Source organism: Acomys russatus, chromosome 22 (genome assembly GCF_903995435.1).
Source record: "Acomys russatus chromosome 22, mAcoRus1.1, whole genome shotgun sequence".
Taxonomy (NCBI): domain Eukaryota; kingdom Metazoa; phylum Chordata; class Mammalia; order Rodentia; family Muridae; genus Acomys; species Acomys russatus.
This window is the reverse complement of record NC_067158.1, coordinates 13,173,990-13,194,794: the sequence shown is the minus strand read 5'-3', so window position 1 is coordinate 13,194,794 and position 20,805 is coordinate 13,173,990. Positions and strand designations below refer to the sequence as shown.

Here is a 20,805-nt window from a genome sequence, read left to right as displayed (position 1 = left end):
CGTTAATCCACTGGAAAGAGGGAGGCCTTTAGGTCTAGTCACATATAAGGCCCCAGTCTCATCCTTTGCTGAATAAGACATTAAGTTCCCAAGGCACGGACCCTGGGGTGTATGTTTAAACCAAAGCACTTCATCAGAATCTGTAGCATCAAGGAAAATATACAAATACAAATAGACGAAAGGAATGGTTAGATAAATTTAAAATACCAATATAACTCCTCTTCTCAGAGACCAAAACATGGCACTGCAGAGGACAGCACACTGTCTCTCTTATCTCGGGGGTTGTGAGTATCAAATGACCTTCAATGGCACTAGCTCCAATTGTGTTTGCGTTCAGTCACTCTAGAAATGAGAATCCAGGGGGACAATCAAGACCTCTGTCCATCTCCTTTGCAATGCTGAGTGGAGCAAACAAGCTGTAAATAGCCAAACCCAGACAGAGTGCTGGGAACAGGGTGGCTGTCACCAGTGTGGCTGGATTTGATGACGGAGTCCTGCTGGTACTGACTGAATAGTGTCAGATGACAAATCTGTGAGCTGCCTATGAAGCCAGGTGATGCCTAGAGAGCAAATACAATGGCCACAATTAGTCACTGCTGTCCACACACCATGGGCTCACGGAACGCATTACACTGTTCTCTCTGGCCTGATGCACATGCCGATGTGTCCTCAAGGTTTCAAATGTCAGCATCCTGAGGTCGGAGCTGGTGCCACACCAGTTAATACTGCATCCGTAATCTAGAAAAAAAAAAATGTGCAGTCCACAGGAGGGACTCGGTAGCCATTTTCTGGATGAATACTAGATACCTTTGCCTCCCCCACTTCCCCACTGGTGGGCTGAGGGGTGGATGCCTCTCCCCCTGTGCATGGCACTAACGTCTTCCCTCAGTGGACTCCTCTGCTTCTCAGTCTGTCCTTGCCACCATTCCCCAGTCAGCTCCCAAGCTCAAGTCACAGTTCAGTGCAATTCTCCCTGACGTACATCTGTCTTGCACGCAATCCAACCCTACTCTCCCACCAGGGGGGCCTTGGGTGCTGTATTTATACACTGATCATACCTTGCAGCCACCTTACTCAGCAAAGTGTCGGCTTTGCACAGTTACCTACAGAAGACTCTGCCCTAAGCTGGAGGACCAACACTTGGTCCACTTTACTCTTCTCTCTCTAGGCCAGCCCCATCTGTGCTTGACCATCCATGGACCACGGCAGTTTGCTCTGAGAACACCACTGGAGTGAATACAGCTGACCAGCTCTCTCACCTCAGCCCTCCATGCCTCATGGAGGCTCACAGAGCCAGGCTGTTGAAGCAAGAAGGAATGGCAAGCACCTTCTGGTGTCCTCTCCACATTCCAAGAGAAGGGAAACCAAGGCATGACAAGTGATGGTTATGTGACTGAATGCCTGTGGCTGCAGGTGAGTCCTGCCTCTGAGTTGAAGCCGCTGAAAGGTTCCGCAGGGGGAAAGGCCAGGGAATGGCACAGGACAATGGATGGCAGTGAGCAGACCGCTGATGCTCCTGGACCCTAACAGACCCAGTTCTGGTTCCCCATCTAGCTTGTGTGAGTCCTTCTGGAAATACCCAGAATTGACACAAAATGGGGAACAGTATTGTCCACAGCACAGACCACAGTGACATCAACTTGTAACGACTAAAGTGAAACACAGGGGCCATCTTGTATCCTAGAGCTGTGAACCTAAGCCACCAGCCCGCAAGCAGATTCCTTAATTTGACACAAGTATCTTACTTTGCCCTAAAGCAAAGTAAATTGATGCAAGTGGCCCTAACTCAAGCTCTGGTATCAATCAACATGCTTACCTCTGCGACAGCTCCCGGAAGAAAAGCTGGCAGGGATGAAAGGCTTATTTTGGCTCATGGACTCAAAATTTTCCGTCCAACATCCACCAGCTCTGCTGTTTGCAGACCACGGTGAAGCAAAGCATCATGGTCGACAGGGCAGGCAAGTGTGCCACTGGGCCACCTGTCATGCCAAGAAGTATGCCAAGAAGAAAAGTAGACAGATACAGTCTTCAAAGGCAGGCTCCCTGTGACCTCCTTCTACCGGAAAAGTTTCAAGAAACGCCCAAAACCGCTCCACCACCTGGGAGCCAAGCCTTTGATGCATCAGCCTTAAGCACAGTAGTTCTCAACCTAAGGGTCGAGACCCCTTTGGGAGTCACACAACCGTCTCATAGGGGTCGCCTAAAATCATCGGAAAAGACAGATATGTACATGATGATTCATAAAAGTAGCGAAATTATAGTTGTGAAAATAATTTTATGGTTGGGGACCACCACAAGATGAGGAACTGCATTAAAGGGTCACAGCGCTAGGGAGGCTGAGAGGCACTGCTTTAGAAAAAAAAAAATGCTTCCTGGGCACTCATTATGCTATCGTCTAAAACTTCTCTGGAATCCCCGTGGATCAGAAAGTCTCCAAGTGTGTCCATGTTCGGGGACAACTTTGATTACAACAGGCCATCAGCAGACCCAGCACGCACCAGGCACTGCTCAGACCTGGGAGGCGGAGTCCAGGGAGAGGGACTGTTTCATGAGGTGAATAACTTTGCTATGCCTTGCAGCAGCCAACTGTTGCATGAATCACTCGGCATCTGTCAGTGCAGCCCCTCGCACTACCTTAGCTCTGAACTGCTCTTCCGGCCTGAGCCAGGCAGTTGACAACCAACCACACCAAGATAGGCTCCTCCTGGGGGCAAAGGGTTCCAGGAAGGGTTCAGACCGAAGAAAGGTACCAGTGGGCTCAAAATGAGCACCAGGTGGGCCCAGGTGGTAAGAGGTCATGCTTAGAGTGGCTCTCTCTGTAGATGGCGTACTGTCATCTCACTGTGCCACACCCCCCTAGCCTCCAGGATCGAGCCAAAGGCACTGTGGGAATATCCCAGCCAGTTCCTGTTCTCATTAAGACAACCAAAACCCAGAGAAGAGTCCTAGCCTCTTCACAGTGGGTGTGCAGTAACAATGGGCACCAGGACACATGTGTTTCCATCATATCAGAGAGGGGTACCAGTTCCTCAAAGACACAAAGGACCAATGCAAATCTAACAGGACTCGATAACTGGGGGAAAGGTTAAAAAAAATTGCTCTCATCCGGAAGCATCAACTGTGGCTAAGAAGGCAAATAAACCGTCAGCTAGCGTTGAGATGAAGGCAAACACGCCCTGTGTTTGCTTACCTTCCAGCAGAGACCTTCAGAGGGAGAAGGTGTTTGGGCAGCAAAGTGTGGGGGATTTTTCCAAGCCTGCACTTCACAGAGGCCACCCTGACTGGGATCCCAGACAGCCCTTGTGGGAGGAAGCCCGCAGGCTTCTCCAAAATGGCTCTCACACAGATCAGAGGAAAGCATCTGAGAAGATCACAGGGCGCTCACAGGGAATGGAGAGGGAGGAACAATTTGTACAGCAGGGGGCCGTTTCGACCTGAGCTTTCTAGCAGCTACTCTAGCAAGGGAAATGATCAAAATTGAACATATTAGAGAAAACGCCACTGGATAGGAAAACAGGTCAGACGCCCGGCAGAAGAAAGCAGACACTGTTCGAAATCAAGTAGAAATAGAAAAGGCATCCACAACTGTTTTAGAAAAATCATCAGTGACTACGGGATCACCCTTCCGAGAACCTTGTTAGGCTGAACGGAGGCTACCCGGGGAGAGAAGCATTTGAGAACAGCAGCCTGGCTATTACATTGTTTCTAAACTTGCTATAACTGTTACAGCCACAGATGTAAATCAAACCTCTTAGAACTGGTGACAAAGAGAAAATCCTAAAAGCACATAGAAGTGGGGTGAGGGGACTTCTAAAGGGACAAAGAACTGAGAACCACTATGTCATCAGAAACGTATGGGAAGGCAGCCCAGTGCCCTCAGAGCGGGAAGGAGGCCAGGGAAACTGGACAGACAGCCTAGAAGTCTATACCCAGGGGGAATACGCTGCCCCAGAGAGGAGCTTTTCCCAGACACCAAAACTGGGGGAAACGCATCCTCAGTAGCCAGGCACTGACATGCTACAGGAGATCCCTTAGGCAGGGCAACACAGCACACAGAACTCTGGAGCACATAGCACACAGTCACAGAAATGATATTATGCGCAAAAACAGCGAGGCTTGGTGCTTTTGAAATCTCTTTACAAGAGAATCCAGCGCACAGACAAAATATTAACAATGCAAAATAGACTTTATTCTATATAACAAGATAAAGTATACACGTGTATATATGAGTATGTGGCTATATATGAAATTGTTGCCACGTATTTAACTCTTCATACGTGTGCATGTAACTGTATTGTCCTTATGAAAATGTTGCCATGAGTTTAACTTTTCATATATGAATGATAGAATGACCAGACCTGAGCCATTCTCAGCCTGTAAATCATAAGTTACATGATGGTGGGCTCTTACCAAGTTAAAAAAAAAAATCTACTTAAACCCTAAAGCAATGATGAAAAATAGCTAAAATACACATGGAGCGTATTCAATAAGTCTGTAAGCAGGTGGGGAAGACGAGGTAGACAAAGAACAAGTGGGGAAAGGAAACTACGTCGCAAGGGCCAGGTTCGGCTGGAGCACGGGGCGAGTGCAGCCTGCACAGCCACTTAAAGGAGGGATTATTAAATCAGAAATAAAAAGAAAAGCAAAGCCAAACTCAAACCACTCTTCACAGAAAAGGCAAAGTAGGCCAAAACGTATGGTGCAGGGGAAGGTTACCTCCTGACCATGGCCAGAAAAGAAGTCGGAAGGACACTGTTGGCAGGGGAATGAGGCTACGAGGCAACACTTATTTCTAAGATCAAGAGGGTGGTTTCTTAATAATAGAGAAACCAGTTGATCAAGAGGAAGCGAGAATTCTGTTATTGAATAAAAAGTGAAATTGTGTACACTGAGAAGGGGTGAGGCGGCACCTTCAGAACATGGAAGCGGAGCTTCTGTTTATTCAGGAGACGTTAGCACACGGCTCCCATGAGGAAGAGAGCACAGCCAGAGCAGTCATCATCAAGGTGGAGAAGATAAGGCATGATCCGTCCCATCAGCCCTCGGGGCCGGGTGTATTTATAGAGCACACTGTTGACAGGAACATTCTACAAGAGCAGAACACACCTTATGTTCAAGTGTGCACAAGTCCTTTGCCAAATAAACCATATGCAGGGCCAGGAAAAAAAATTTTTTTTTAAAAATTCAAGTCATAAAACATGTGTTCTCTGGCCTAAAGTGTATCCAAGCAGAAATTAAAACCAGGAAGACCGGGCTAGGGGGATGGAGGTCTCGTCAGCATGTGCAACCTTGGCTTCAATCCCATCTGGCATTGAGAAACATTAAAAAAAAAATAGACTCTAAAAAGAATCAAGAGGTAAATTTAAAAGTATTTGGAACTGAATAAAAGTAAATACACAACAGGTCATGTGGTATCACACACTTTTAATCCCAGCGCTCAGGAGGCAGAGGCAGGAGGAGCTTTGTCAATTAGAGCTCCAGGACAGCTGGGATTACACAGACCCTGTCTAGGTAGGCAGGAAGGTAGGGAGGTAGCTAAGTAGGTAGGTAGGTAGATAGATAGATAGATAGATAGATAGATAGATAGATAGATAGATAGATAGACAGACAGACAGACAGACAGGCAGACAGGCAGATAGAAATATACAGCATATCAGAATATTTGGCATAATGCTAAAATAGCACACCAGGGGGATTTATATCATGAAAAACTTATATTAAAGACCCCAAATTTCCAAATAATGGTTTCAATTGCACCTTAAGAAGTTACAAAAAGAGGTAAATTCAGCCCAAAATAAGTAGAAGAAGCACAGTGGTTAAGTCTAGGAGACAAATTAATGAAATTAGAGACCAATAAAAACAAAAGCACATCCCTTAAGAAAATCAACAAAATGGGCTAACCCGCTCCATCAGGAGGGAGGAGGGCTGGAGAAAAGGTGGGAGGGAGACAGGAGAGGCAGAAGGGGAAGGGAGAGGGAGAGAGGGAGAGAGGGAAGGAGGGAGGGAGGGAGGGAGGGAGGGAGGGAGGGAGGGAGGGAGGGAGGGCGGCCAGAGAGAAAACATCAAATTACCAAAACCTGAAACATGAATGTTAGTGGTGGGTCTGCAGAGGTCCCCCGCTGGGGAAGGATATGGAAGTGTGACAGAAACCTTACTCATCAATTGCTGCCAGGCGTGGTGGCGCACACCTGTAATTCCAGTGCTCGGTGAGGCAGAGGCAAGTGGAGCTCTGTGAATTTGGGATCTCTGTGAGTTTGAGGCCAGCCTGGTCTACAAAATGAGTTCCAGTACAGCCAAGGCTATACAAAGAAACCTTGTCTGGAGGGGGGGGGAACAAAAGCAATTGCTAAAACTTGTAGTGAGTTAACAAACTCCTTAAAAGAAATACAAACCACTGAAGTCACTTCAGAAATATGACCTAACTGTCCCTTCTGTGTTTATAGATTTCTCATTCTACCACATATTAAGAGGGGAAAGACACCATTTTCACTCTGGCTTCCAGAGCACCAAGCAAGAGGATGCACTTACAAACTCAATTTTGAGATCACACTTGACAGCATGGAGAGACAGAACAAGAAAAGCCACAGATTAAGATCTTCACACAGATGGGGAATGCTCTAGAGGAAATGTTGACCAATCAAAACCAAAAACGCCTAAGAAAGAAAACACACTGGGGACACAGGTCCCAGGAATACCTGGCTGTTTTTAGCTACCATCTAGCATACAATTCCTCATGTAGTGATGAACACAGAAAACTGGGACCATTCCTATCAATGGATAAGGGGGAAAAAAAAAATCAACAAAACACAGCTGGCATTTCAGATGAAAAAAAAAAAAAAAAAAAAACAGCGAAAACTAGGAATAAAGGGAAACTTGTTCAACTCAACAAAAAGCCTCCACAGAAAGTGAAATGCTAAATAGGATTCTTAATGATGAAAGAATGCAGACCGCCTCCCCGGAAGTAGAGAACCGGACAAGAATGCGGTTCTTGCACTGTCACCTGACATTGTATCAGAATCTCTAGCTAGTAAAATTAAGCAAGAAAATGAAAAGGCCTCCCAATGGAAAGAAAGAAACTAAGCTGTCCTCATGTGCATAACTGACTACTTATGCAGAAAGCCCAGAGGAAATGTCAAAACTGTACTAGAAACTGGTTTGTGGGATCACAGCACCTCATTGCAGACGTCCATGAACTGTAGGACCAAGGTAGTTTGGGTGTCAAGGCAGGCACATGGAGCAGTGGAACAGACTAGAAAATGTGCAAAGATTCCTGCTGGCCTATATATGTAAAAGAGAGGTTCCTATAAATTTGATAAGGTTAAATTACCTTATCAAATTTTGCTAGTCTTCTCAGCAAATGTTGAGATCCTATAGGCAAAATAAAAAGCTTTGACCTATACCTCAATCACACAGAAAAGTTAACTCAAAAAACGTATTGTAAGCAGTTTCTGGAAGTCTGTGGGACCCTGGTGAGGAGAACAATTGTATTCTATTTATTTAGTGCTACTGGATGGTGCAGATTTGGCTTAGGTAGCTGGCAAAAATAAAAACAAACAAAAACAAAAAAAAAAAACAAGGGGTCAAGATTAACTGCCCTTCCCTTGTCATGTGTGTCTCTCTAAGAACAATGTCTTTGTGAAGTTATGGGGAACGTACACACACAGAGTTCATGAGAACTACACTGTACTTGACGCTGAATCTGCCTGGCCTCCTGAGGGTGGCTGCTTTCAGTTCGGCTACAGACCTCACAAAATGAAGAATAACTCCATTCATCTCCGCTGCTATCTGTGACACAGTCCGAGCCTTACGAAGGCAGTCAGCGTTTAAGGAGCACTTGTTCACCTGATGTGTGTGTGTGTGGAAGCGGGAGGGGGGAAGGCGGGGCAGGGGGAAGGAGGGGGGGGGGGGGAGGGGTCTATCACAGCTGGTGAGCAGCAGGGTGACTGAACCTCTGCAGCGTTGGAGACTGACTTAATCATTGTGGCACTGAGAGCAGCTAATTGACAGTTCTCTAAAACAGACCCAGCTCGCAAATGGGCATTTTCTGCAGCAAGCATTATCTGGTTATGAATAAGGGCCTGATGAGATTAAAGAAAAATGAGCTAATATCTTTGGAGAGAACCCGGATTTTTTTTCACCCTGACCTTCCAGATGTGTGTGCTGTTCTAACAGATGAGCTCCTTTGTGCACGGCTCCCTGGCGAGGACAGTAGTTCTTACTCTTCTTATCTTTGTTGCGTGTCACCCCTGAGCTAGGCACCAGCCTAGATTATTTTAGACTTCACGTGGAACTTTTGTAATTTAGCTTCTTGCTACACCAATCCCTTGAAACAGCCATAGCCTGTCTCATCTCTTTCAGCAAAAGACCAAAATCCAGAGCGAGGAGTTCAGTGTGTGCTGAGCAACATACAAACATACATACATGCATTCATACATTATGTATGTGTTGTGTAATGTGAGCATAATATATGTGTTATGGGCAACAAATGTGTGCTGAGCAACATATATATTGTGTGTGTGTATGTGTGTATATATATATATATATATATATATATATATATATATATGTATATATATATATATATATATATATTATTCCCTCAAAAATGTCCATAAAATCACCTTAACTAGGCAATAAAAAGATAAGTCTCCATATATGTGATTTAGTTAAAGATCTGAAATAAGAAAGCGCTCCAGGATGGGGGTGGGGAGAGACATAAGGAAGGGGAGGAGGCAGAGTAGGAAAGAAGACCACATGGTGGCAGAGGGAGCTGGTGGTCTGGCAGGAGCCAGCAGAGGCACAGGGCATTGTCTCGGGGAGTGCCTGGAGGGAGAGCAGCTCCGCCAAGCAGTGATGATTCACATTTTAGGCTGCAAACCTGTAAAAAACAAAAAAAACAAAAACAAAAACAAAACAAAAAAACTCCTACTGGTAAAAAAAACAAGCTCGGGCTGTCCAAGCTTACAGATCTGCAGAGGACTCTGCCACCACGGCCCTAAGAAGTCAGGGCAATGCCAGACGCTGGGCAAAGACGGTTCAGACACAACACAAAAATGGCATTCCATACTAAACAAACAAACAAACAAACAAAAACTAAGCTGATAGATGATTTAAAATTTCCTGCTCCGGAAGCAATACTATCAGAAGGAACAAAACCTACAAGAAAACGAACTTGCTAGCCGTGTATGCTAAGGAGGGCTTGCTCGTAGACCATTACGGGATTCTTAGGTGGGGCACAGTGGCACAGCCCTGTGATCTCAGCACTCAGAGAGGCCATGACAGGGTGATGTGAGTTTGAGGCTGGCTCAAGCAACAGAGCGAGACCCTAACTAAGAGAATTAAAACTTGAAAAAATACACATTCCCAAAAACTCCACAGTGAAACCAGTCAATCCGATGGCGAAAAACACCTGAACAGAGGAGGGTGCTCATCCAAAGATGACACACGGATGGCCAACAGGCAGTTACAAGATACGGCTTGTTACGAGGGAGACCATGCACCCGTTTAAAAAACTTCACCACAGAAGCAAACAAAGACGCAGAGAAACTAGAAGCCAACGCTGTTGCTGCGAACAGGAGACAGCAACGGGCGGTCTACAAAGTACTGGATGCGTGTCTTAAAATGTTAAAGGTAAACGCAGCATATTTTGTCATCAGCCCACTCGTACGTTTTTGTTTTTGTCTTTTTTTTACAGGAGAAAACAGGAAGCACTCATCCGCACAGAGTCTCATACACAAATGCTCTCGGCAGTTTTATTTGGACTAACCTAACCCAGAAATAACCCAGATGCCCATCAGGCTGTGAACAGACAGCAAGCTTTGATCCAGCCGGACCATGGGATGCTTAGAGGCGAGGAGGAGGAGTGGAGTATTTTCTCTTAAGGGCTCTTCACGCCACTAGAACGGCAGAAAACAAGAAGCCAAAAAGCTGAAAGGAGAGCCGGGTTTGTTCTTGAGGAGGCATGACCCCAAGAGAAAGTTGCTGCAGGGCAACGTGTGAGGTGAGGCGGCACCCAGAAGTGAACACGGCCTAACGCCCGGGACCACTCACTGTGCACATCAGGCAAGGGTGGCCACTCAGGAGCCACTCAAGCGTCCCTGTTTGTTGGGGAGAGTGAAGCACATCAGGATGAGGAAGACGGGCATTGGGCAAACCTCTCCTTTGTCCACAAAGTCTTCTACACGAGACAGACTTTTCTCAACAAACATCTTTCTCCAAAGCCACCCAGACTCAGTTCACAGGTACTACCCCACCCATCCTTGGGTGGGGATGGAGGGAGATCTCATATCTCCCTGTCTCAGCAGAGCCTGGCAGGGCTATCCCCATGAACATGCAGGAAATGCAGCAATGCCAGGAACTGCAGGGTGCCTGCAGACTGTGGCTAGCATGAGACCAGGAGGGGTTCTTGGGACCAGGACGGATTCGAGAATTCAGAGTCTTAGAGCAGTGAAGGTGAAACTCAGCTGGGTGGGCGGAAGATTCATGGGGTCCCAGGCCCAGTGTTCTACACGCAAGCATATGCTTTGGCAAGTTGGTCCCAGATGCTGGCCACAAAAACAACAACAACTAAAATGAAGATTTCCAGGTATTTGAGACTCTAACAAGCGGTTCCAGATCAGGCTCTTGAAGCCACCCTTGATGTCCCCAGCAAAGTAACAACACAGAGACCCCTCACATGAGGAGAACTGGCAGGAATGATGTGATCTTTCCGAGGGCTACCATGTCCTCTGCCAAGGCTGGACAACTGCAGAATGGATACCTCCGATTGGGAGCACATGCCGGACATATCTGTGAGCCGCATCTCCACTGACTTTCCCTCCAGAGGCTCACCCAGCCAGATTCCAAAGACTCCTTACACCCAGAGGGAGGAGCACTTAGTTCAGGTCACAATTGAGAAACAGAGCCCTGAGGTAATGCAAATGCAAGCGGCCAGCAAGCTGGTTCTCACCAGTGCTGGTCTGCCCCCAGCCTACTCAAGCATCTACAGGAGGCTGCTGAGGCCACAGATGACAGGCTCAGAGAGCTGAGTCCCTTTTCTGATGCCCCTAGCCCCCATTTATGGGCACCCTCAGAGGTCCACTGCTCTCAGATCCCAGGCCAGTGAACCCAGAGGCCACTGAAGCAGACATGTTGCCTCCCTTAATAAATTCATGGGGCCTCTGCTGTGTGCCAGACTCCTTAGTCATAACTCGGACCTCAGCGCTAACTTGGAAACGAGGATGGCTTGCCCAGTGACAGCCCCTGTCTTAGGTGGAAACTACCATACAAACAGGATAAACTGGTGGACCAGGGGCACCTCCACTCCACAGATAACTGGAAAAAGGTCAGAGGCCTAATGAGCAAGCCCTCACAGAGACGGCCTTTGGAACTTTGAAGGAAGGGTACCAGTTCCCTCCTAGGCCACAGGGGCCTGGGAGTGTGGCTTCATCATGTAAGCATCTCTGTCTTGGAAATGAACATGACACGGTACCCTGCCCTGCCTGTCACAGGGTTGTAACTGGGCCACCACTTCTTACTCTTGTCAAGTACAATGAAATTCAACCCTTTTTGTCCATGCTACCTTGATTCTGAGGACAGAAGTCCCAAGTCACATGACAGGCACGCACAGCCCCAAGCGGAGGGCATTATGTCTGTTCCCACTGGCCCATCTTCTGCCAGCTATGGGGTGCTAGTGTGCCCCACCCACACACCACAGTCCTCAATGTACCCACAGCCATCGCTGCAGTGGCATCAGCACACCGTGACGCAGCCCACCCTGTCTCCCACCAGCCTCCAACACCTCAGAGGCGACACTTACCTGTACCCTGGTGGCTGGGTGCTTTAAGCTCCAACAGACCCCACTGAAGACATTTTGTCTAGAAAATTTTTAGAAAATTATCTCTCTCTCTTCTGCTCAGTCACATGTCCCTGAGAACAAACTAGCACTTTACAACAAAAGTTTGTGTTACAGGAGGTGGCTCTCCTTACACCACTGAAGTCAGCTATGGGGACTATGCAGCTCTGAATGACCTGTTTCTCACGGATGCCTAGAGCTCTCCCCACTGGCCAAATCTAGGGTCATCATAAGGCACTATAAAGCCAGAATGACACGTCTGGTCACTGTCTAGCACTGTGAGTTCTGCTACTTGAAATAGTGTCACCAGGGACAAGAGCTGTGGAAGATTGGCCGGGGGTGCTATACAAGGTGTTCCATGGGCACCCCAACAGCGGCGCTGATGTAAATGGTCACAGGATACCATAGCCAGGGAGGCCAGGGGCAATCACCCGACATGAAGCTGCACTGCAGCCCCTTTACTACAACCCAAGGCTGCAAAGCAAATGGGGCTGGAGTCATGTGTGCTGATGAGGAGGTGAAAGCCGAAAGGACAGAGCCACCGGGCTCACGCTGTCCTAGCAGGCGCGACACAGAGGTGTGTTTCAAAGTTCACACTCAAACTGGGTCCCTAAGGAAAGTCTTAAAGTACAAAGTTTCCAGAGGAAAACGCAGGCAGGTGATATATACAGCCCTCGATTATGTAACGATTTTTCTAGGTACAACACTAATGTGATGATCCTTAAGTGGTCCATGAAAAGTCAGTCATCCGCCCTTTGCAAGACACTGGCCTAAGCTCAACAGGTAACGCCGTCAAGTCATCTAGGCCCGTGCAGCAGCCATTGAAAGCTTTTCCAGGGATGCTGTTCTGGAGTCCTAGAGCCACCAGTGAGGGCAGGGGACACAAGGCGGGTGTGCCTTGCAGGAGAACTTGCAGAGTTCTGGGGGAAGTCCTCAAGGGGATGAACAGACATCTGGAGCTGCCTGAAAGTGGCTCCTTCTGGGGACCTCCTGGAGGACCTGCATAGCAGAGGTGGAAGACCTAGGCCTGCAACAGTTAGGCAACACAGGCTCAGGGCACAAGAAAGAAAAAAAAAAAGGCCCTGGTCGAGGCAACTTTGACTCTGATCAGAAGTCTCCAAAGAATACACTTTCTCGTAAAGAGCAGAAAAGTCAGAGACAGACCTAGGAACACCACAGGCTCTATCTGTGGGAGCTCCAGGCTGCAGCGTCAGAGCTACCCTGTATATTGTCAAAATGTGCTTTCTGACAATGGAGGGGCTGCAGATCTGCCCTCACTGTGGTGAACTGCACGCAGGCCATGCTCTCCCGTTCTCCCCACAGCAGCCCTCCATCCTGTGGGACAAGAAATCCTTTGCACCACAGCAAGATCCAGAAACTTACCTCAGAGGATGAGACTGTCTTTTATGAGGACAGACACAACTACACTCAGGGGGACAAAGCCCAGGGACAACCAGGCAAGGCTGCAGAGGCCTCACAGACAGGCAGCCTATGCATCCAACAGAGACAGTATACCTCTCCTCAGAAGGAGAAGCCGCCTTACAGCACCCTGGTTAGAATATCCTTGGGTGCCCCAGAATGCATTTATCCAAAAGATCTTTAGGAACATAAACAAACAAACTTGACCACTTAAGTCAAGGATCTCCACTCCAGCAACACCCCACGGGACTTCATAAAGGGAGTGTGGGGCTATTTGTATGTCAACTTGACACAAGCTAACGTCATCAGAGAGAAGGCAACTTCAATTAAGAAAATGCCTCCTTAAGAATAGCCTGTAGGCAAGCGTACAGGACATTTTCTTATTTGGTGATTGATGGGGGAGAACTCAGCCCAGCTGGGTGGCACCACCCCCAGGCTGGTGGCCCTGGGTTCTATAAGAAAGAAGACTGAGCAAGCCACGATGAGCAAGCCACTAAGCAGCACCCCTCCATGGCCTCTGCATCAGCTCCTATTTCCAGATTTCCACCTTGCTTGAGTCCCCGCCTTGATTTCTCTTCTGATGACGGACTATGCTGTGGAAGTGTAAGCCAAAGAAACCCTTTCCTTTTGGTCATGGTGTTTATCACACAATAGTAGCCCTAAGATAAAGGAATATGATCTAAAAACCCTCGCTGCTCATCTATCCCACCTTAATCTCCTTTCTGCCCCGCTGCCTGAACAGTGAACTTGGCCCCTGGTGTTTGCCAATGACCTAATCCATGCCCACTGAGCTGGCTCACCCAGCCTGCACTATACTGCTCTGACCAGTGTCAGCTTTGGGCTGCTACACAGCCAGCCCTGGCTGCCCAACCCCATGTCCCTGAGAACTCCTTCCCTGCCGCCTCCACTGATTGTAGCAGCCTCCACCCCCTCAGTTCCTCAACACCCATGTGTAGACTCAATTTTCTTAACCAAAATATTTTATTAACAACTTATTGACCGAGCCTATGTCAGTTATAACCAGATTAACCAAAACAGTAGGAAATGAAGACTAATTGACACAACAACAAAACCTTAAGGACATCAGTCCCGAGGAACGATTCTCCGACCAGGAGCTGCAGGATTTCTTCCACTGGAACGGGGGTAATAAGACCTCAGAGCCTCAACAGAAGCCGGAGCTCTGAAGCCTTCCCTCAAGCGGATTTCTCTAGGAGTGTCTTGAAGGGCAGTGATGAACAACCAAATCTATCCCAAGTCTCCAATCCGCCCAGCCGCCAGTTCTGGGCTCGTTTATAGATCTCCTCCCAGAGTCTGTTCACAGGATCTTTTTCATCTGGTAGCAATTAAGCTCCTGCACGAGGTGGTTGCCCTGCTAGTGAATTAACATCACCTGTTCTCTTACTAGACCGTTCGATCCCACACTTGGGATTCTAAAGAACAGGGTTCTCTCCTTCACTCATGTCTCACCTGGGCAGAGGCTGGGCAAAAGAACATGACTCCAACCCGCATACCCTTTCATCATCTTGAAGGGCGTCAGTGGTAGGGCGTAGGACCTCAAGAAGCAGTAGCACCCCAACACATTGCCTGCCCTGGTGCTCCCACCTACCTTCGGCTCCCTTCCTCCCACCTTTAGTGGTTCCCACTCTTTCTAGGGTACGGCTCGTATCCTGTGGAAGCTGGCCCCTGCCTACACCGGCTGGAAGCCAGAATCAGTGTAGATCTACAAGAAGGATGCCCTACAGGGAACTTCTGCCTACGCGATAAAGTTCTAGCAGCGCAAAGGTCTCTTAAGACTGTAAGCCAGACTCTCACATAGGGACAGGGAGCCTAAGGGCAGAGCACCACCCTTCAGCAAGGCTTGCCGGTCACGATCACAAGCACCAAATGTTAAGAATTCTAGCAGGAGGCCCACTGTGCACTCCCAACATTCTTAGCATCCACAGGGGCTCGGGGACGGGTAAGCATCAGCAGGAGCTTCGGCATGGGCTAGAGGAAGGAGTAGCTGGCATTTTCCAGTTCAGAAGGATGACAACGCCAGAGCAAGGCCAGCCCCAGCAAGGTCTGTGGTTGTCCTAGGTACACAGTGGCAGGCCAGTGAGGGCTGAATGCAACCTGTAGGACATATTCTGTCTGGACGCCTCTTGGAAGGGGCCAGTGGAGCCTGTGACATGCAGGTGAAGGGCTTGGCCTAAGGTGGACTCGTTAGCCTGTGACGTTTCCATGCTGCCGATACAGAGATACAGAGGCCGGCTTGGCAGAGCACCACTCCAGAAGCAGCCTGGCTTACGAAAACAGAAGCAAACACTGAGCTTACCGTGGCTAACTCGTCGAACTTGCCGAAGAGTTCATTAAGCAGTTTTACCAGCTCCTGGGCTGTGCACTGGGACGCCAGACCTGTGAAACCCACGATGTCTGCAAACAGGATGCTGCAAGAGGAAAGGCATCCAGGTCACCTTCTCTTGGTCACTTAGGAAAGCATGACCTAAGAGCTGCATAGCCTTTTCCATCTGTAACCCGCCCCCCCCCCCCCCCCCCCCCCCGCGCACTTACTCCTCAGAGCAGACAGGGCAACTTCCTCCTTCCCTTACAGGCAAGAAGACCTAGGCTTAGAACAGCTGTAAGGCACAGCTCTTGGTCACAGAGGGATTAACTAGCTGCTGAGCCCTTTGAGCTTGCCAACCCTCATACTGACCCATCATCCCTCACAGGGAGCTTCTGCTAGCTGCCCAGCAGACCTGCTCTCTCCCCAGGGAGCTCACACGACTGCATCTACACCAAAGCCAGGAGCTGGAAGTCAAGTGGCCAGCTTTTACGTACGGAATGGTCCCTCCCCACCAACCATCGTCTTCTTCTTCTGCTACCAAGACGCATGCGGCCACCAGAGCACCAGAGCCAAATCCCAAAATCACCGTGTGGAGTCCCCATGACAGCTTTCAAGGATTTGGTGTCTATTGCAAGGCTGGGGTCAGCCTGGAACATGGTGCCTGTTCAATATTCTACAGATGATAAGATTCTAAAGAGGTCTTTCCTACTGTTTTCTCTTTCTAAACTAGCACGTGTTCTGCAAATACCTGAAAGGTGAAAATCATACAGTGTTTGTCTTTAAACACTGTTTAGCTCTAAGGTCTGTCTTAAAATATGCCGCTTGAACATTCGGAGCTTTCCTGTGACTCCAGGACAGTACCCATCCAGCACCCCTTCTACAGGAGCTGAACACTCTTGTGAACAACAGAGGATGTCACCAAAGACACGCCAAGTTAGGCAACACTGAAAGGAACCAGGGGTTAGTTAGCACTAGACCCTAACAGGACCGTCCCACACATTAGCTATAGCAAGGAGCTTTCCTGGTGCCCATTTCTCATCTGTGTCATGAAAACAAGAGTTCACACATTTATAACCATGTACAGTCACTTTTATTAATTTTGCTTCTAGATTTTTTTCATATAGTATATTTTAATCCTCTTTTCCCTCTCCAAAGCTCCTCCTCCAACCCACCCACCTAACTTCACGTTCTTTCTCTCTCTAAAAAAAAACCTAAAACCAAGCCATTTTTTTCTTAGAGTGCAAGCACATGTGCACCCACACACATATAGACACACAAACATGGAGGCCATTTTGTGTTGGCCAGCTACATCTGAGAACGAGCCGCTGGACACTCCACTGAAGAAAACTGATGTCCCCTCTCCCAGCATCTATTAGACCTTGTGAGCGCTTCCCTTCCTCCACACTAGGATTTTGTCTGGCCTAAACTTGTGCAGACACTGCTGTGTTGTCACAGTGTTGGGTCCTGTTGTGTCTGGAAACACCGTTTCCTTGGGGCGACCCACTCACAACCACTTAAGTGTTATTTATTTACCCGCAGGTTGCTCCTGAGGACTAGCTATGCTGGGCAAGGTGCTTGGGGCTCATTCTGGCCAGCGGGAGGCAACATTTGAAATATGTCAAGGCATTTGATTTAAGTGTGGCGAAAACAGACAAGGATGAGAATGAGGAAAGTGGACTGCCCACTATGGCCGGGCCAGCTTTGCCTCACAAGAAGAGGGCAGTGTGGTGAGGAGACTCTGGAAAAACAATGAAGTGGGGCATGCTGTTGCTCCTGAGGCCTACAAGATCCAGAACCCTTATCTTTTTACCTCGGCATCTGAATGTGCCTTCTTGCTTATTTCCGGCTCTTTTTGCCTTTAACCGAGGCATCATCTCACTCGGGGTCACTTCTGGTCAGAATCCTTTCTCTCACATTGCTTTCAGATTCTGCCCACAACTCTGGCCATCCTCACTTCGACTAGGATGTGCCTTGGTGTGGGACTGTCAGTTTATCCACTTTGAAACACACTGAGCTTCTTGGATATACAGTTGTTACTGTTGTTGTTTTAAGCAACATATTTGGCCATTGTTTCATCAAATATCCTGTCTCCTTCTTCCCTTGCCTAGGGAGCCTCATCACGTGTGTGTTGGTAAACTTGCTGGTACCTCACAGAGTTCAGAAGCTCTTCCCATCTCCCCATATTCCTCATCGTCCTGCGGCCTGGAGACGCTCGCGGCTGCCGCTAAGCTTGCTTATTCTTACGTTGCCTCCGGAGTCAGCCCCTGAACCCCTCCAGAAACGTCTTTCACTTCACTTGTAGGATCTTAAATTTAGAAGGCCTATTTGATTTGGTTCTTTTTTAAAAAGTCTGCTTCGCCGGTGTTCTCTGTTTGGCGAGAAAACATCACCATGGTTTCCTTTAATCACACAGACGCACGCAGTTTGCTCTTTGAGCATTTAAAAACCGCTGACTTAAAATGTTTGTCTAAGAACCCCAATGTCTAGGCTTCCTTGGGACAGTTTCTGCTGACTGCCTGCTTTGCCCATGCATGAGCCGTACCTACTGTTTACAGCACATCCAACACATTTCTATTGAGGACACAGACAGCAACGCTTGAAAATCTCCGTCTCACCCATCCTCTGCCTGAGGCCCCCCCCCCCCCCCCCCCCCCCCCCCCCGATTACCACTGTCTCGTTTTGATGCTATTTGTTGATTTGTGAGCTAACGTTGCATATGCTTGGTCTTCTGAAATCCCCACAGTTGTGCCTCGACTTTTTCAAAGCACCCCCGTGCTCACTCGGTGCCAACTTTTCCTTTCATCCTTCCTATCGCCTTGCGGCCAAGTGAGGGGCTGCTGAAGAGGGCTTCCCAGGGAATTCCCAGGCCAGCAAACCTGCTGCTTCCGAGCAAAGCTTTGAAGAGGCACTTTCTCAGCCTCCGGGGGCTGTGGAGCTGGGGAGAAAGAGCACGGGGCAGGCACAAAGTCTTCATACCTACTTCTTTCTCTTCAGGAAACACTGCTGAATGATTCCAGGAGTTTGAATCACCAAGCTGGATCGAATTCCGGTTATTCCTGCTGGTAACGCTATGTAATCATTGCAAAAAAAAAATGTTATAGAACCTAGCCTGTGTTTCTAGGATCTTCTACATTTCAGGTTAGAGTCTATTTGAATTGATTTGGGGTATGGTATCAGAGGAGGGCCAAATTTCATTGTCTCATGTCTGGAAGTTGAGTTTTTCTAGCACTATCTTTATTTTACTTTTGTCAGTCTGGAAGACAGCTTGGGTAGACGTATGTAAGGTTCACTTCTGGGCTCCTTATTCTATTTTATCGTGTCTATGTTTATGCTTTCATGCCATGCTGTTTCAATCATGACAGCTTTGGAATATGATCTGAAGTCAGGACGTACGGTGCTATCAGGTCAGAAAACACGTGTCATATATGTCTTCTATTTTTGGACACACATGTCTGTCTCCACATGTCTATCTGGAAAGCTTTTAAAAAAACTTCATGGTCCCTTTTCCCACACATCTCCTTCAGCAACTCCTACAATGTGTTTTGGCCAATGCTGACTTTCCATGTCCCCTCACGCTTTCTTCTTTCTGCCCTTTTTTCTCTTTTGATCCTCTGACTGTGACCTTCCAGTTCACTGATTTTTTTTTTTTTTTTTTTTTTTTTTTGGTTTTTGTTTGTTTGTTTGCCTGATTCTCTAGTCTCCTCCAGGAAATTTTATACTTGGTGGCTACAGTCTTGAGCCTTCCGGTTTGTTACTCCTTTATGCTTTTATTTCCTTGTTGAAACTCTCACTTTTTTTCTTGTGTGTAACTGTCTTCTATCTTCCTGGGAGTTATTTTTATTCTCTTGGGCAGTAATCCACTTAAGTGCGCGTCCTTAGATCAGTGTCTGCAGGTCTATCTTCCTTCTTTGTTTAGAGTGCCTCGGCCTGGCTCTTCTTGGCCCAGCCCTTAAGAGATCAGCCTCGCATAAGAGAGGAGCCCCATTAGCTATTTCAGCCAAGAAGCTCAGGCCCTTTACCAACTCTCTGTGTCCCCGGCACACAGTTGTGGGGTCTGCGTGTTTACTCTGTCCTTAGCATGGGACACATGTGTGAAAGTGGTGGCATCTTCCAGTGCACACCCCCACTTCTGTTTTCCTAGCAAACCAGACTGAGTCGGGCTGCTCAGAAATTTAGGACCGGAAGGCAAATGTTATTTGTTTGGGTAGACCCAGAGATGTCAGGTCACTGGCCACACTTACCACTGACCTCCATGCCAGTGTGTGCTGGATAGCTCTATGTCCATTTGACACAGCTCAAGTCATCTGAGAGGAAGGAATCTCGATTGAGAAAATGCCTCCATAAGACTGGGCTGTTAGTAAGCCTGTAGGGCATTTTCTTAATTAGCAATGGATGGAGAAGGGCTCGGCCCATTGTGCGTGGTGCTAGCCTCTGGGCTGTGGTGGTCCTGGGTTCTACAAGAAAGCAGGCTATGCAAATCACAAGGAGCAAGCCACTAAGCAGCATCCCCTCCATGGCCCTCTGCATCAGCTCCCTGGCCTGACTTCCTTCGATGATGGACCACAGTGTGGACATGTACGCCAAATAAGCCCTTTCCTCCCCAACTTGCTTTTGGTCCTGGTGTTTATCACAGCAACAGAAACCCAGACTAAGACAAAGCGGGAGGCTGCAGAGCAACTTTGTATATTTGTTCCTCCTTTTTGCTTTGTTGAGCAAGCGCAAGGCCAGTGATGCTTACCAAAAGGCCCTCAACTGTGACTCCATCTTCCAGCATGCCCTCCAAGCTCTCTCTCTCTGAAACACTCTGGTGCCTGGTGCTCCTTGGCAAGCAGCCGAGGCACTGAATTATGTCCTTTCCAGCTAACAAGGAGCGGCAGGTGTGATGAGGGAGGTAAAGCTAACCCCGTGTCCAGCCCTCCACCCACCGCCCAGGGCACCCTGCACATTTGTTTCGCATGGCCGAATCTCAATTTCCTGACTTCTATGAGGCAGGCAGCAATGCCAGCTGCTTACAGGAGTGAGGGGATAGCAAACCACCAAGAACTCAGCAAGGAGCTCCCAAGATCTAATTCTGGAACCACCAAGGCTCAAATGCGGCCTCTGCAGCTACTTCCCAAACAGCTGTGCCCTAACCCCAGCATCCTCCTCTGAGGAAAGAGGACCACTGGTCCCTATCAAACCACGTGATGGTAGGGGGTGAAAGAATTCATGGATGTGCACAGAGCAGTTA

General features: G+C 48.1%; 1 protein-coding gene across 1 annotated transcript in view; it reads right to left on the bottom strand.

The window, feature by feature from the left end:
• Adcy1 (adenylate cyclase 1) overlaps positions 1-20,805 on the bottom strand; it is a 110,162-nt gene that overhangs the window by 52,644 nt on the left and 36,713 nt on the right. The window contains exon 4 of the mRNA XM_051164937.1: positions 15,567-15,678. Coding sequence (XP_051020894.1) covers positions 15,567-15,678 — 112 coding nt within the window. The remainder of the gene's footprint in view (positions 1-15,566; positions 15,679-20,805) is intronic.